Source organism: Prionailurus viverrinus, chromosome B4, assembly GCF_022837055.1.
Source record: "Prionailurus viverrinus isolate Anna chromosome B4, UM_Priviv_1.0, whole genome shotgun sequence".
Taxonomy (NCBI): domain Eukaryota; kingdom Metazoa; phylum Chordata; class Mammalia; order Carnivora; family Felidae; genus Prionailurus; species Prionailurus viverrinus.
Window position 1 is genome coordinate 40721221 of NC_062567.1, and position 14623 is coordinate 40735843.

Here is a 14623-nt window from a genome sequence, read left to right on the forward strand (position 1 = left end):
AAGCCCTGGCGTTAGCAGAACAATACGGAAAACTATGCCCTTGAGTAACATAAAACAAAATCCATGATGCAATTCACACGCAGGTAATAATTGGTTAAAGTACTACGTTCACGTCCGCCTCCATTTTTATGTCTTTTCTCATCCTCATCACACCTAATTACCTACTTCTTAGTCCTTCATAGGTCGATCAGAGTACAGAGTTTAAAAGCACAAATCTGAGTACAGATTCTGGATTTAGATGGCTTGGGTTTGAATTCTAGCTCTCTCGTCGGTGCAGCTTTGTAAACTTGGACAGCTCTAATACCCTCTCGGTGCTTCAGTTTGCTTACTGTTGTTGAAATAATGAAGTAAATTTGTGTATGATTGAACTTGGACAATGTCTGGGGCACAGCTGGTAGACGATGACTACTGCTACTTGTTAGAGAACTCAAATTCTTTTCAGTTAAAACACAGTAGCGGACTCTGCGCTTCGGTAAAAAAATTAAAATTTCGTAGAATCATGTGAATCCACCATGTAGTGAAATGTGATGAAAATCAGAAATGGTTGAATAATTGTCCCAAAGTCATGTATTTCATCTATGGCATAGGCAGGACGCTGGCCTAATTATTTTGGCTCCATTAGAATTGACTTCCTTTTAAAGCAGGTACACGTTCGGACACATTTATAAAGTGCTTCCATTTTTCAGGAATAATATATTAATATTGATTGCACCCCTGAGTTCTCATAGCATTTGTTATCTGATGGTTATAATTATTAATTTATATGTGCATTTTTTACGTTTGCGGTGAGCAACTTGAGGGAAAAACACCATTTTTTCCCTATATCGTTAGTCCCTAGCTTAGTACAGAATAAGTGTTCCATAGATGATCACTGATTGTATAGATTTCCAATATTTTTATCCTTTTGAATATAATTTTAAATATGCGGCTTCATTTCCAGTTTTCCAACTTCTCTAATCATACTATCCATACTATAATTTTGGATAGGGATTTTTCCTTCTAAAAGTTTGAAAAGTGGTGTAGTCCAGTGATAAGGCACATCCACATTTTCACCACCAAACTATCTGAGTTCAAATCCCAAATCTGCACTTGTGAGCTGTGGAACTTTTAGAAAATTAAACGTCTATTCTTAATTTCTTCATCTGTGAAATAGGCATGATAAATCAAACCACTTCATAAGGCTGTTATGAGCATTAATAAGCTAATATAAATAAAGTATATAAACCAGTAAATAAAGTATATAAAGATTTTTTTTTTTAATCATTTTCTTCTCTGGTTTTCTTCTGCATGTTCTGTATAGCCACTATGGCTGATAGGTGAGGGACTAATTTTTCAATCCTATGTGGACTACTGCACTTTTATTTGTTTTTAAATTTCTCATATTATTTTGACAGAAAACTAATTTTGAGCCCTGTGATCCAAACCACTCAGCATGGTTGACGGGTAACATAACTTAATACTGCCCTACCTTGGACTGTGAATTTTGCTATTATTCAGTCATACCAGACGTTTTGAAATCTGTGACTGCCCTCTGGTGTCAGTAAGAGATTATACAGACTCTGTTAGCTGAAAAAAAGTCTGCTTTTATTAATGTATTTTTAATTTTTATTTTAATCCCAGTATAGTTAAGATACAGTGTTATATTAATTTCAGGTGTACAATGGAGTGATTCAACATTTCTGTAATTACTCAGTACTTGTCAAACTAAATATACTCTTAAAAAAATTTTTTTGGGGGGCGCCTGGGTGGCTCAGGCGGTTAAGCATCCGACTTCAGCTCAGGTCACGATCTCGCGGTCCGCAAGTTCGAGCCCCGCGTCGGGCTCTGGGCTGATGGCTCAGAGCCTGGAGCCTGCTTCCGATTCTGTGTCTCCCTCTCTCTGCCCCTCCCCCGTTCATGCTGTGTCTCTTTCTGTCTCAAAAATAAATAAACGTTAAAAAAAATTTTTTTAAAAATGTTTTTTAATGTTCAGACAGAGCATGAGCAGGGGAGAGGCAGAGAGAGAGGGAGACACAGAATCTGAAGCAGGCTCCAGGCTGTGAGCTGTCAGCACAGAGCCAGATGTGGGCCTCGAACTCATGCACCGTGAGCTCATGACCTGAGCCAAGGTGGGCCGCTCAACCGACTGAGCCACCCAAGCCCTCCAAGATAAATACACTCTTAATCCCTTTCACTTATTTCACCCATGTCCTCACTCACCTCCCCTCTGGTAACCATCTGTTCCCTATAGTTAAGCGTCTATTTTTGGGGAGCACATGGGTGGCTCAGTCAGTTAAGTGTCTGACTCTTGATTTTGGTTCAGGTCATGAGCTCACGGTTCGTGAGATCGAGCCCCATGTCCACAGAGCCTGCTTGGGATTCTCTCTCTCCCTCTCTCTGCCCCTCCCTGCACATACACGTGTAAACACGCTCTCCCTCAGAATAAACAAGCATTAAAAAATGAATCTGCTTTTTGTTCGTCCTTTACTTTTCTTTTGTTCCTTTGGTTTTGTTTCTTAAATTCCACATATGAGTGAAATCATATGGTATTTTTCTTTCTTTGCTTTTAAATATCTGGGTTGCAAAAGGCCACTAATAGACAAGACGCGTGGAATTTACCTTTAACTCTAAAATGGAAAGGTAATGGAGTAAGTAATTGTAAATTTAGTGTATTGAAATATAATCAGGATTAAATAATTTGATGCATTAAATAACTGGATACACCTAATAAAAAATAAAATCTTCAAAAACTGTTTGCTGCTATTTTGTTATCATAAACAGTATCACTATCACCATTACCATCTTTAATGGAAATGTTATAAGCTTACAGTTAAAGAAAAGATAGAACAAGTAATAATCCACCGTGGTCATCCTCGGTTTAAAGATTTCTCAGTGCGACATTTGCTCAGGATTACCTCCGGACAGAAACCCCGAGTAGAGTGATTGCTTATCACTTGCTCTGCCTAAACTTGAACTTTGCTAAACAAAGAGGAAGAGGGGAGACTCATTTGAAATTGGTCAACATACTCAGCAGTCTCTTGTCTAGTTAGAAAGTTGGGGACAAAGATTTGATTTTACTTTGGACTCTCCCATGTTCCAGGTGATCCGTATTTCTTTTTTAATATTTTTATGATTCCACAGAGAATGATCTATTCTTGCCATTCTGTTACCAACAAGAAAATCTCTTATACATGGATGAAGCAAAAATAAAGCTACAGAGATTTAAATTAACATTACTTATTTAAGAAAGAAGCTGTGAGGTTACTTAGAGAAAATGGTTATAGAAATAAAAGCCTCACCTACTAGCAAATCAGTAAAGGCCACCTGGAGAGACTTTTCTTCTTTTTAATCTCACCTTTAGAGAGCTTCTCTCCTGGTTATATGGGAAGTGTGTCAGAAAAGCTTACCCCATGGAGTACTATCAGCTTCAAAATAGAGAAAGCTTCACAAAACTTCCTTAGTTGAAGGAAGTTCCTTAGTTCCTTTCATCATCATGGGACTCTTTACACATCTATCCGACCATTTCATTTCCAGAAACTTTATTCACAAAAGGTATCTATGCCCTGTCCCTCATTTTATTTAGGAAGGCGTCTAGAGCTCTTGAACTATCTGTTCTCTAAGGCTGGGAAAATGTTATTGATGTGCCTAGTGTTTTAAGAAAGGTAGCATTGTTGAAATCTAAGTAGGCAGGTCTATAGTCCAGATTTTAAGACATTAGTAATTCTTTATTCAACTCATCCACTAACTAAGGCATTAGTTTGAATCTCAGCTTTGACATTTGCTGTGTAATATATGCAATGACTTGCAGAATCGTATTCCTTGTTTGAAAAATAAGGATGATATATTTAGCAAATCACACAACTATGCAAAAGTGTATTAGAAAGCACTTGATAATGTACATATAGGAAAATATAAAAGTAAGTTGTTTTTATTTTTAGTAACTAGAAGAAAACCCCATCAAATACCGCCAGAGTGCCTTGAAGCTGCATGCCCAGAAAACTGGATTGGTTTCCAAAGAAAGTGTTTCTATTTTTCTGATGACATCAAAAATTGGACATTCAGCCAGAGGTTTTGTGTCTCACACGGTGCTGATCTTGTTCAGATTGAAACTGTCCAGGAACTGGTAAGAAAATAGTTCTGTCTAGAATAAAATAATGTGCCCCATCAATACACTACGTAATTCTATGTGAGAATGTCTAAGGTGCAGGTTTAGACACTTGCCTAGACATTGATATTTTTAACATAAGGAGAGAAAACCAGCAGGTGCTACATTCTGCAGCGGGTCATCTACAGTTACCTTAACATTCATAGCAGGAAAGTGGCCAGAGAGCAAGACAGTGCTTTCTTTGACAAATGAGCAAGAACTGTGCAAACAGAATTAGAGAATTAAAGAGGGAAACATAATTTTAAATCTGCATGAAGTTAACGTTGCTTCAAAATAAATCAGGCAGGAGTGATGTCAGAGAAGATGGCAGAGTAGGAAGCTTTGAAATCTGTACCTACACCTAAACAACAATTGGACTGGCAGAAACTCTCAACGAATCTGGAGCTCTGGAGTCTTGCAGCATCCAAGGGATAACTTAATGAAGAGGTTAGTAAATTTCAGTTAATCTCCATGAATTTCAGCCTTCCCACTCAGTGGTTACCATTCCCCATACACCATCATGTCCTGCAGCCATGGGGACTCCTGGCCACGTTCCTGGTAAAGCTTGCTGGAGCCAGGATGGTGAATAAGAACATTGTGCTTCAAATATTGTGGTTACGTGGTGTTATTTGTCATCGCTGCTTTTCTTTGCTGAGGGACAGACACAGAGGTGGGCTGCCATTTTTTCTTCAACTCCTACCAAATGGAGTGATTTTCAGAGCATTTAAAGAAACAGTACTTGTTTTCTCCCCCCTTTTGGGAGCTAGACATTTAGCTAGACATTGCCAGCTAGACATTGGCAGTTAACTGGCTGGCCATAAAAATAACAGAATAGAAATTTCAGTGACCACACACAGTACGTAATGCACATTTTGCAAAAATTGTTTGGAAAAGTCACAACCAGATGGCTCTGAATCTCAGTAATCGAAATTCAACAATCACTGAAGAAAAAAAGTATATTCCCAGAATTAACACAATAAAGTATTCATAATGTCCAGTTCTGAACAAAGCAATTACAAAACATATAAAGGAATAGGAAAGCATAGCTTATTCGCAGGAAGAAATGTCTGATAGAAACCATCCGTGAGGGAGTCCAGACATTGGAAATATTAGTCAAAGATGTTAAATCTATTGTATTAAATATGTTCAATGAGCTAAGGGAAACCATACACCAAAAAAGTAAAAGAAATCAAGAAAAATGATATGTAAATAAAATGAGAATATCAATAAAGTGGTAGAAATTATTGAAAGGAACCAAATAGAAATTCTGGACCTGAGAAGTATAATAATTGAAATGAAAAACTCACTAGAGGAGTCAAAAGAATATTTGAACAGGAAGAAGAAAGAGTCAGCAAACTTGAAGATAAGAAAGTTGAAAGTATCCTGTCTAATAATAGAAAGAAAATTTTAAAATAAAAACAAATAAACATCCTGAAGGAACTGTAGTATACTGCCAAGCAAACCAATGTATACATTGTGGGAATCCTAGAAGGAAAAGGAAAAAAGAAGTAGAAAAAATATGTAAAGAAATAATGGACAGAAACTTCCCAAAGTTGAGGAAAAAGATAAATATACATGTCCAAGAATCTCAACAAACTCCAAGCAGGATAAATTCAAAGAAAACTACATGAAGACTAACATTAGAGTCAAGTTGTCAAAGCTGAAAGAGAGAAGTTTGAAAGCAGCAAGAGAAGGGACTAGTCATGTACCTAGGATCCTCAATGAGATTAACAGATGATTTATCCTGAGATACCATAGAATGCAGAAAACAGTGCAATGACGTATTTTAAATTCTAAAAAAACCCTGCCAGTCTAGAATTCTGAATCTGTCCAAACTATCTTTAATAATGGGGAAAAATTTAAGATACTTCTAAAAGAACAGCAGCTAAGTGAGTTTCTTATCAGTAGACCCATCCTATAAACAATGATAAAGGCTGAAATTAAAGTGCATTAGATAGTAACTCAGAGCCAAAGGAATAAACAAGACTCATAAAAGTAACCACATAGATCAATATAAAAGCCAGAATTACTATACTTTTGGTTTAGTTTGTAACTTCTCTCCTTTCATATATGATTTAGCAGGTGAATTCATAATACAATAATTACAAATCTATGTTAATGGGTATATAGCATATACATATATAGTCTATGACAATATTATGAAGAGAGGGATGGAGATGTAAAGGGGCAAAATGTTCATTTGCCATTATAACCAAGTTCATATTATAAACTATGTTGTTATAAGTTTAAAATGTTAATGGCAATCCCCAAGGTAACGACTAATAAAATTACTAAAATATATACAGTAAAAGAAGGAGGGAATAAAAATGGTACTTAGAAAAACTCAATTAAATAAAAATCACAATAGTAGAGGAATTAGAGAATAAAAAACATATAAGACATATAAAAAATAAATAAATGGTAGAACTAAGTCTTTTAATGGCAATCACATTAAATGTAAATGGATGAAACTATCTGATTAAAAAGCAGAGACTGGCAGTTGGCTAAAAACAAAACAAGATCCATCTATATGCTATTAGAGACTCACCATAGATATAAGGACCCAAAGAAATTTAAAGTAAAAGGCTGGACAAAGATATGACATGCAAACAGTAACCAAAATAGAGCTGTGTGGCTATATTTTTGTTGGACAAAACAGATAAAAGCAAAAAAGTTTACAAGAAACAAGGAATATTATATCTTGATAAAAATTTTGTTACAGCAAGAAGATATAACCATTATGAACATATAGTACCCACAGCACCAAAATATATGAAGGAACAATTGATAGAATTGAAATGAGAAATAGATAGTTCTATAATAATATTTGAAGACTTCATGATTCCACTTTCAATAATGGATAGAACAACCAGACAAAGGAACAATGAGGGCATACAAGTCTTAAACAGTACTGCAAACCAATTCGACCTAAAAGACCTGCAGAGAATGCCTCCCAACAATAGCAGAGTACGTATTCTTCTCATGTGTGTGTGGAACATTTTTCTGGATAGTTCATGTGATAGGCCACAAAACAAGTTAGGAAGTTTGAAAAGATTGAAATCATGCAAAGTTCCTTTTGTAAACACAATGGAATGAAACTAGAAATCAACAACAGAAGGAAAATTGGAAAATTCACAAATACATAGAAATTAAACAGCCCACTGTTAAACATTCAGTGAGCAAAAAAGAAATCACAGAGGGAAATTAGAATTGAAACAAATGAAACGAAAACATGCAAAACATAAGTGTTTTGTAACATACCAAAACCTATGGCATGCAGCAGAAGCAATACTGAGTGGGAAATTTATAACTGTAAATGCATACCTTAAAGAAAAAAAAAATAAATACTTGAAGTCAGTATCCCAACTGTACACGTCAAGGAACTAAAAATGGAGAAGTAAAAATAAATGTCATCTTCAAAGAGTAAAGATTTCCCCGAGAAGTCCACTAATCGTAAAGGAAACTTATACATTGGATTATATAGAAATTCATACTTGTAACCATAAAAAGACACTCTACCTGTTGACAAAGATGTGTAACGTGGAAAACTACAATGCTGGTATGAATACGATTTGTTACAATTATAGAATCAGAAAACAATTAGGTGTCATTTGGTGAAATTGACAATAACCGTTACTGTGGCCTAATCATTCATTCCAGGACAGGAGGACAGGTGCCACGAATGTCATGAAGGCATTCATAATAGCTTCAAACTTGAAATAATAGTAGTGGAAACCAATAATAGAATAGATAAATTATGGAGTAGTAAGACAAAGTGGCACTATGCTGAATTAAAAGCAAACAAGTTATCAGCAATTTCTCTCAGTTTTAATATTCGTTTGTGCTACTGTAGCATATCTATTCTGTATGTATTATTAAACAATACAAAATTAAAAAGAAAATTGTGAGAGCAGTTGAGAAGATAGCATAGAAGCAACATTTCTTCTGGGAGAGGCCAGATAATGTCGGGTTAATGCATATCATCTTTGTTTTCTGAAAGGGTTTCCTGTTGCGGTATAAAGGCCCCTCTGACCACTGGATTGGGCTCAGCAGAGAAGAAGGCCAACCATGGAAATGGGTAAATGGCACTGAATGGACCAGCTGGTGAGTTCTGAAAAATATGGTGGCAATATTTGTACCATACTGTGCACATATCTAGTGTTTAAAGGAGCAAATATTTTGAATTCACTTTGCAGGAAACCAAACACAGAAACCAGTGTGTTCTCTAAAAATTTTTATTTTGCGATTAGTCATAAAGGAACAAAGTGAAGAATTGTAGACTGCGAAGGTTTTGCAACGTCCTCAAACCGCTACAAAATCTATCATAGGTGGCACAGTAGAATGGTGGTGAACTTGACTCCAGCCTCGGCTATGTCATTTACCAGCTCTTTCCCTTTGAGCAAACTACACACTATCTTTAAGTCCGTTGCTTACTCCACAACAAAATTAGTCGTACTTGCCCAATTGATTTCACAGGGTTGATATGAGAATCAGAGATTTTGATATTTTACGGTGGCACCATTTAACTTTAAATGTCATATAAATGCAAGGTAAATTACTATTTTCGTTGATCGCTGCATCAGTCTTCAACCATTTACATAGGGATTATGAGGGATGGTAATAATGTCTATTATTTATAAGATCATCATTACAATGTTTAGGACAGGTGCAGTTAGCATTGTCACATTTCATCTCAACTGTATATCTGTTGGATCTTTATATCACTAGAAGAATTTTGGATAATGTCGGAAGACTTGGATTCAGAGAGCCTCACTAAATGTTTTCTTATCTGAAGATACGAGGAGGTTTTGAAAAGTTGCTTTATGATGATAAAATAGCATTGGAAATGTCCCTTTATTTAGTGGAAAGAGCACTGGACCAGACGTTGGTAATTTTGAAAACTGGTTCTTACCTATTAGCTTTTTTTTTTTTCAATATATGAAATTTATTGTCAAATTGGTTTCCATACAACACCCAGTGCTCATCCCAAAAGGTGCCCTCCTCAATGCCCATCACCCACCCTCCCCTCCCTCCCACCCCCCATCAACCCTCAGTTTGTTCTCAGTTTTTAAGAGTCTCTCCTATTAGCTTTTTGATCTCGGACAGACACTAAGTTTTAGGAATTAGAGCTTATATTTATACACTGTTGTATCTGCAGTGCCTAGCCCATTGTGGATGCTTGATGAATATTTAGGATTGACCTTTACTTCTCCCTTTATAATAGTGAAACGGTAATGTTTACTTCATCTAATTCTCTAGTGTTTAAGGAGCAAATATAGTGCTAACTGTTCAGTCATCGAAAATGGTTCATCACCATAGAAGTGAAAAATATATTTATTAAGGGCTAGCGTGTCTTAACAAAAGGCAAATCATGTCACCCTGAGCAATTTCAAACAGTACAGGGGAAAAACTTCTAGTCTAAATGCTGACCCAGATGTCTGAGCCAGGCTGCTTAAATGCTGAGTAGACAAGCATTCTCTCTGCTCTTTCCCAAAGGGAATAAGGTGGGAATAGCGTGGACCCTGTGTTTTCACTGATTTAGTTATGAATCCTCGTTTCATTTGTTATAGAATCCTGGGAAATTCTGTGAATTTTGCTTGTTGGCTTGCTGTGTGTGTGTGTGTGTGTGTGTGTGTGTGTGTGTTTTCCCCCGGCCTGTAAAAAGAGATGATCGGTATCTCTCAGGGCAATCTTTAATATTGAAGAGAGAATACGGGGCGATGCACCTTATATTTTGGAGGCTGAATTAATGTTAGTTTCCTGATTTCCTCATCTGTGTTCCCTGTGCTTTTGAAGAACTATCCGGCGGCCAACTGAGCGACTCTGCTTTTTCATTGCAGTTTTCCTATCAGAGGAGGAGGAGAGTGTGCCTATTTGAATGACAACGGTGCCAGTAGTGCCAGGCACTATACGGAGAGAAAGTGGATCTGTGCCAAAGAGGACACATACTCCAAGATCAGGAGGCAAAATGCAACGTAACTCTCCCCTTGTGAATTGCACTCCTTCCCGAATGTGTCTCAGCTCTGACAGTGTGGAGCCTGCTGCGGATTCTCTCTCTTGCTCCCCATCAAGAACCCCCCCCAAGACTGCCACATATAATTGCTTTGTATCCAGGTGCTGTTTTGTTAATCAACTTGGTAACTTTTCCCCAAAAAGCTTTCCTTCTAGAATCCTCATTGAGAGAATAAAAGCGGTTTCCTTTGTACATAACTTCTTGGCCTGATTGCACTTTCAGAACATTCCCTAGTGTTGGCAACATAAGGTGACATTCTTTACGTGCCTTCTCACTTATGTAAAATACGAGAGTGAATGAAAAGGGAAACATCTTTGAAAAGTCCTCGCGTACTTTACAAGTTTTAATTCTTCTTGATTGGAAGATACTCCTTAAACATCAAAAATCTCAACATTTTTTTTCTCTTCAACCTCATTAAAATGTTAACTTTTTTTTTCATTTTTATTGAGTTTTAATTTTAATTCCAGTAGAGTTAACACACAGTGTTATATTAATTTCAGGTGTATATGGGGCGCCTGGGTGGCGCAGTCGGTTAAGCGTCCGACTTCAGCCAGGTCACGATCTCGCGGTCCGTGAGTTCGAGCCCCGCGTCGGGCTCTGGGCTGATGGCTCAGAGCCTGGAGCCTGTTTCTGATTCTGTGTCTCCCTCTCTCTCTGCCCCTCCCCCGTTCATGCTCTGTCTCTCTCTGTCCCAAAAATAAATAAAAAAAAAACGTTGAAAGAAAAAAAAAATTAAAAAAAAAAAATTTCAGGTGTATAATACAGTGATTCAACGATTGTGTACGTTACTCAGGGTTCATCATGGTAAGTATACTTCCTAAAGGAGGACACTTGTGAGGAGCACTGGGTGTTGTATGTAATTTAGTGATGAATTACTTAGTTCTGCTCCTGAAAATATTATTACACTATATGATAACTGACTAGAATTTAAATAAAAATGTGAAACAAACAAAAAAGAGATTAAAAACTGATAAATGTACTCTTAATCCCTTTCACCTATTTCACCCATGCCCCCACCTATCTCCCCTGTGCTAACCATCGGTTTGCTCTCTATAGTTAAGAGTCTGTCTCTCTTTTATCCTTTGATCATTTGTTTCATTTCTTACATTCCACATATGAGTGAAACCTATGGTATTTTCTTTCTCTGACTTCTTTTGCTTACATTATACTGTAGCCCCATCTCTGTTATTACACATGGCAAGATTTCACTCTTTTTTATGGCTGAATTGTTTTTTGAGTTTGATAACTTCATTCTAGATTTTGAATACTAACCCTGTATCAGATATATTGCTTGCAAATATCTTATCCCATTCCATAGATTGCCTTTTAGTTTTGTTGATTGTTCCTTTGCTGTGGAGAAAATTTTTATCTTGACAAAATCCCAGTAGTTCATTTTTGCTGTTTACCTTGCCTCTAGAGACATGCCAAGTATTCATTGATAGATAAGTGGTTAAAGAAGAAGTGGTCTGTGTGTGTGTGTGTGTATAATGGAATATTATTTTATTATATATATATATATCTATATATATATATATAAAATGGAATATTTTGGAATATATATATATAATGGAATATAATGGAATATTTTATTTTTCTGATTCAGCACATTGAATATATCCCGCCACTCCTTTCTGGCATGCCAAGTTTCTGTGGATAGGTCTGCTGCAAACCTGATCTGTCTTCCCTTGTAGGTTAGGAACTTTTTTTCCCTTGCTGCTTTCATGATTCTCTCCTTGCCTGAGTATTTTGTGAATTTTACCATGATATGCCTTGCTGATGCTTGGTTTTTGTTGAATCTAATGGGAGTCCTCTGTGCTTCCTGGATTTTGATGTCTGTGTCTTTCCCCAGGTTAGGAAAGCTTTCCACTATGATTTGCTCACATAACCCTTCTACCTTTATTTCTCTCTCTTCCTCTTCTGGGACCCCTATGATTCTGATGTTGTTCCTTTCTAATGAGTCACTGTTTTCTCTAATTCTTAAGTTATGCTCTTTTGCCTTACTCTCCCTCTTTTTTTCTGCTTCATTATTCTCCATAAGTTTGTCCTCTATATCACTGATTCTCTGTTCTGCCTCATCCATTCTTGCCACCACAGCATCCATTCGAGATTGCAGCTCAGTTATAGCAGTTTTTATTTCATCCTGACTAGTTTTTACTTCTTTTATCTCTGCAGAAAGGGATTCTAATCTATTTCCAACTCCAGCTAGTATTGTTATTATCTTGATTCTAAATTCTGGTTCAGACATCTTGCTTGTATCTCTGTTGGTTAAGTCCCGGCTGTCGTGTATTCCTGCTCTTTCTTTTGGGGTGAATTCCTTTGTTTCATCATTTTTTTAATTTATTTTTGGGGCAGAGAGAGACAGAGCATGAACGGGGGAGGGGCAGAGAGAGAGGGAGACACAGAATCGGAAACAGGCTCCAGGCTCCGAGCCATCAGCCCAGAGCCTGACGCGGGGCTCGAACTCACGGACCGCGAGATCGTGACCTGGCTGAAGTTGGACGCTTAACCGACTGCACCACCCAGGCACCCCTGTTTCATCATTTTTAAGGGAGAAAAGGAATTAATAAGGTAGAAAAATTAAAATTAAAAAAAATTAAAGTTAAAAACCTATTAAAATTAAAAAATTAAAAACAAACACACTCACACACAAAATTGAATAAATGATGCTAGAACCTAGGTATGTTTGGTCTGGGTGTTGAAAGTGGCTTGATAGATTAGAGAAAAAAGGGGAAAAAAAGAAAAATAAAGGAAATCATTTGAAAATTTGAAAAAATGAATACACTGAAGTAGACTAAAATGAAATGATGGAAGTAAAATAGAATTTGAAAAAATTTACACATAAGTTAAAAATATAGTAGAAAAAAATCAAAGGAAATATTTTTAATAAAAATTAAAAATAAAAATGAATTTTTTCTCTTTCTGTATTCAAGAAAAAGGAAAGAAACGAAAAAGAGAAAAAAAAGAAAAGAAAGAAAATAAATTGAATAGTTGGACCAGCTAACAAACTGAGGTACGACTGAAATTACTTTGTTTTCCCCTAGAAGTCAAACAACGAAGTGCTTTATAGTCCATAAACTAAGCGGCCAGTGAGACTTGTGTTCTTGAAGAGGGAGGTTGGCCCAGTTGGGCAGGGCTCTGTGTAACGGCTCCGTTATCCACTAGATGGCGCTGCTAGCCTACTGGGGTGGATTGTTGTGGTGCTTGTAGGTGTGTATGCGCATGCGCGGGAGCAGTGAAAATGATGTCACCCAGCTACCCAGTCTCTAGCATCAGAACTCTGTTCTCCCCCATCAGCAATCATGCACCCATCCTTCATCTTCAGCTTCTCTCCACTCCCCACTTCCACCGCTGTCTGTGACCAAGCCCCAAGTAGCACCTCCCTCCCGTGTTTTGTCTCAGATGTGGCTGCCTTCCCCCGTCCCCCACTTCTGAGGGACTGTAGCTTTGACCCGCTCCGACCCTCTGTGGAGGGTCTCACCAAGCAATGGCTGGGTGCTGGCCGCACCCAGGAACGCTTGCAGAACCGTGCTGCTGCCGATGCCCAGAGACTGCAGCCAGGTGCCAGCCCACCCCAGAAAATGTTCGTGAGACAGTGTAGCAGCAGTTTTTCAGGGATTATGGAAAATCACAACACACATCTGGCACCCCAACGACCTTGCTTTAGCACCAGCGAATGTGGCCGTTCTCTGGGGTCTGCTGTGCCCAGGTGGCCTCACAGCCTTTACCAAATGTGCTTCCAACAGTGGAACCGCTTCTCCCAGTGTGCCCCGAGAACCTCCTGGACCTACTCTGCTCCTGGGGATTTGCCTTTCCCACCAGATCAGCACCACGTATTGAGCTGCAGAGTTGCAGACTCTGTACTCCCCCTGTTTATAGTCTTAATGGAATTTAAACCCTCTCCTTTCTCCCTTTTTAGTTCAGTCCTCGTGGCTGTTTCCAATTTTCAACTTCTCTCCAGCTGCTTTTGGGGAGGGGTGCTTTTCCCGTATTCTCCCCCCGCCATCTCTGTCTTCTCTCTGCATGCAAAAGTGGCTCCCTGCCCTCCGCGGCTTCTGTCTTCCCAAGTTCACCTCTCCACACCATGTACCTGCTGAATTCTGTGGTTCAGGTTGTGCAGATTGTTGTGTTAATCCTCCAATCAGTTTTCTAGGTGTGTAGGATGGTTTAGTTTTGGTCTGGCTGTATTTCATGGACACGAGACAGGCAAAAAACTTCCTTGCTGTTCTGTTATCTTGGCTCCTCCCTGTTGGGCCTTACGTTTAAAAGCATGGTCCCTGTAGGGGTGTATGGGTGGCTCAGTCGGTTAAGTGTCCCACTTCGGCTCAGGTCATGATCTCGTGGGCTCGAGTTTGAGCCCCACGTTGGGCTCTGTGCTGACAGCTCAGAGCCTGGAGCCTGCTTCAGATTCTGTGTCTTCCTCTCTCTCTGCCCCTGCCCCACTCACGTGACATTTTTGTCCAAGACGACATCCACAGAATACCTTGTGG

At 38.2% G+C, this 14623-nt stretch overlaps 1 protein-coding gene across 2 annotated transcripts in view; it reads left to right on the forward strand.

The window, feature by feature from the left end:
• CLEC2D (C-type lectin domain family 2 member D) overlaps window positions 1-10333 on the forward strand; it is a 42428-nt gene extending 32095 nt beyond the window's left edge. For both annotated transcript variants that reach the window (XM_047866061.1, XM_047866063.1), the window contains 3 exons: window positions 3918-4102; window positions 8124-8227; window positions 9964-10333. In XM_047866061.1, the coding sequence (XP_047722017.1) occupies window positions 3918-4102; window positions 8124-8227; window positions 9964-10102 (428 nt within the window). In that variant the 3' untranslated portion in view covers window positions 10103-10333. The remainder of the gene's footprint in view (window positions 1-3917; window positions 4103-8123; window positions 8228-9963) is intronic.
• Window positions 10334-14623: the final 4290 nt, after the last annotated feature.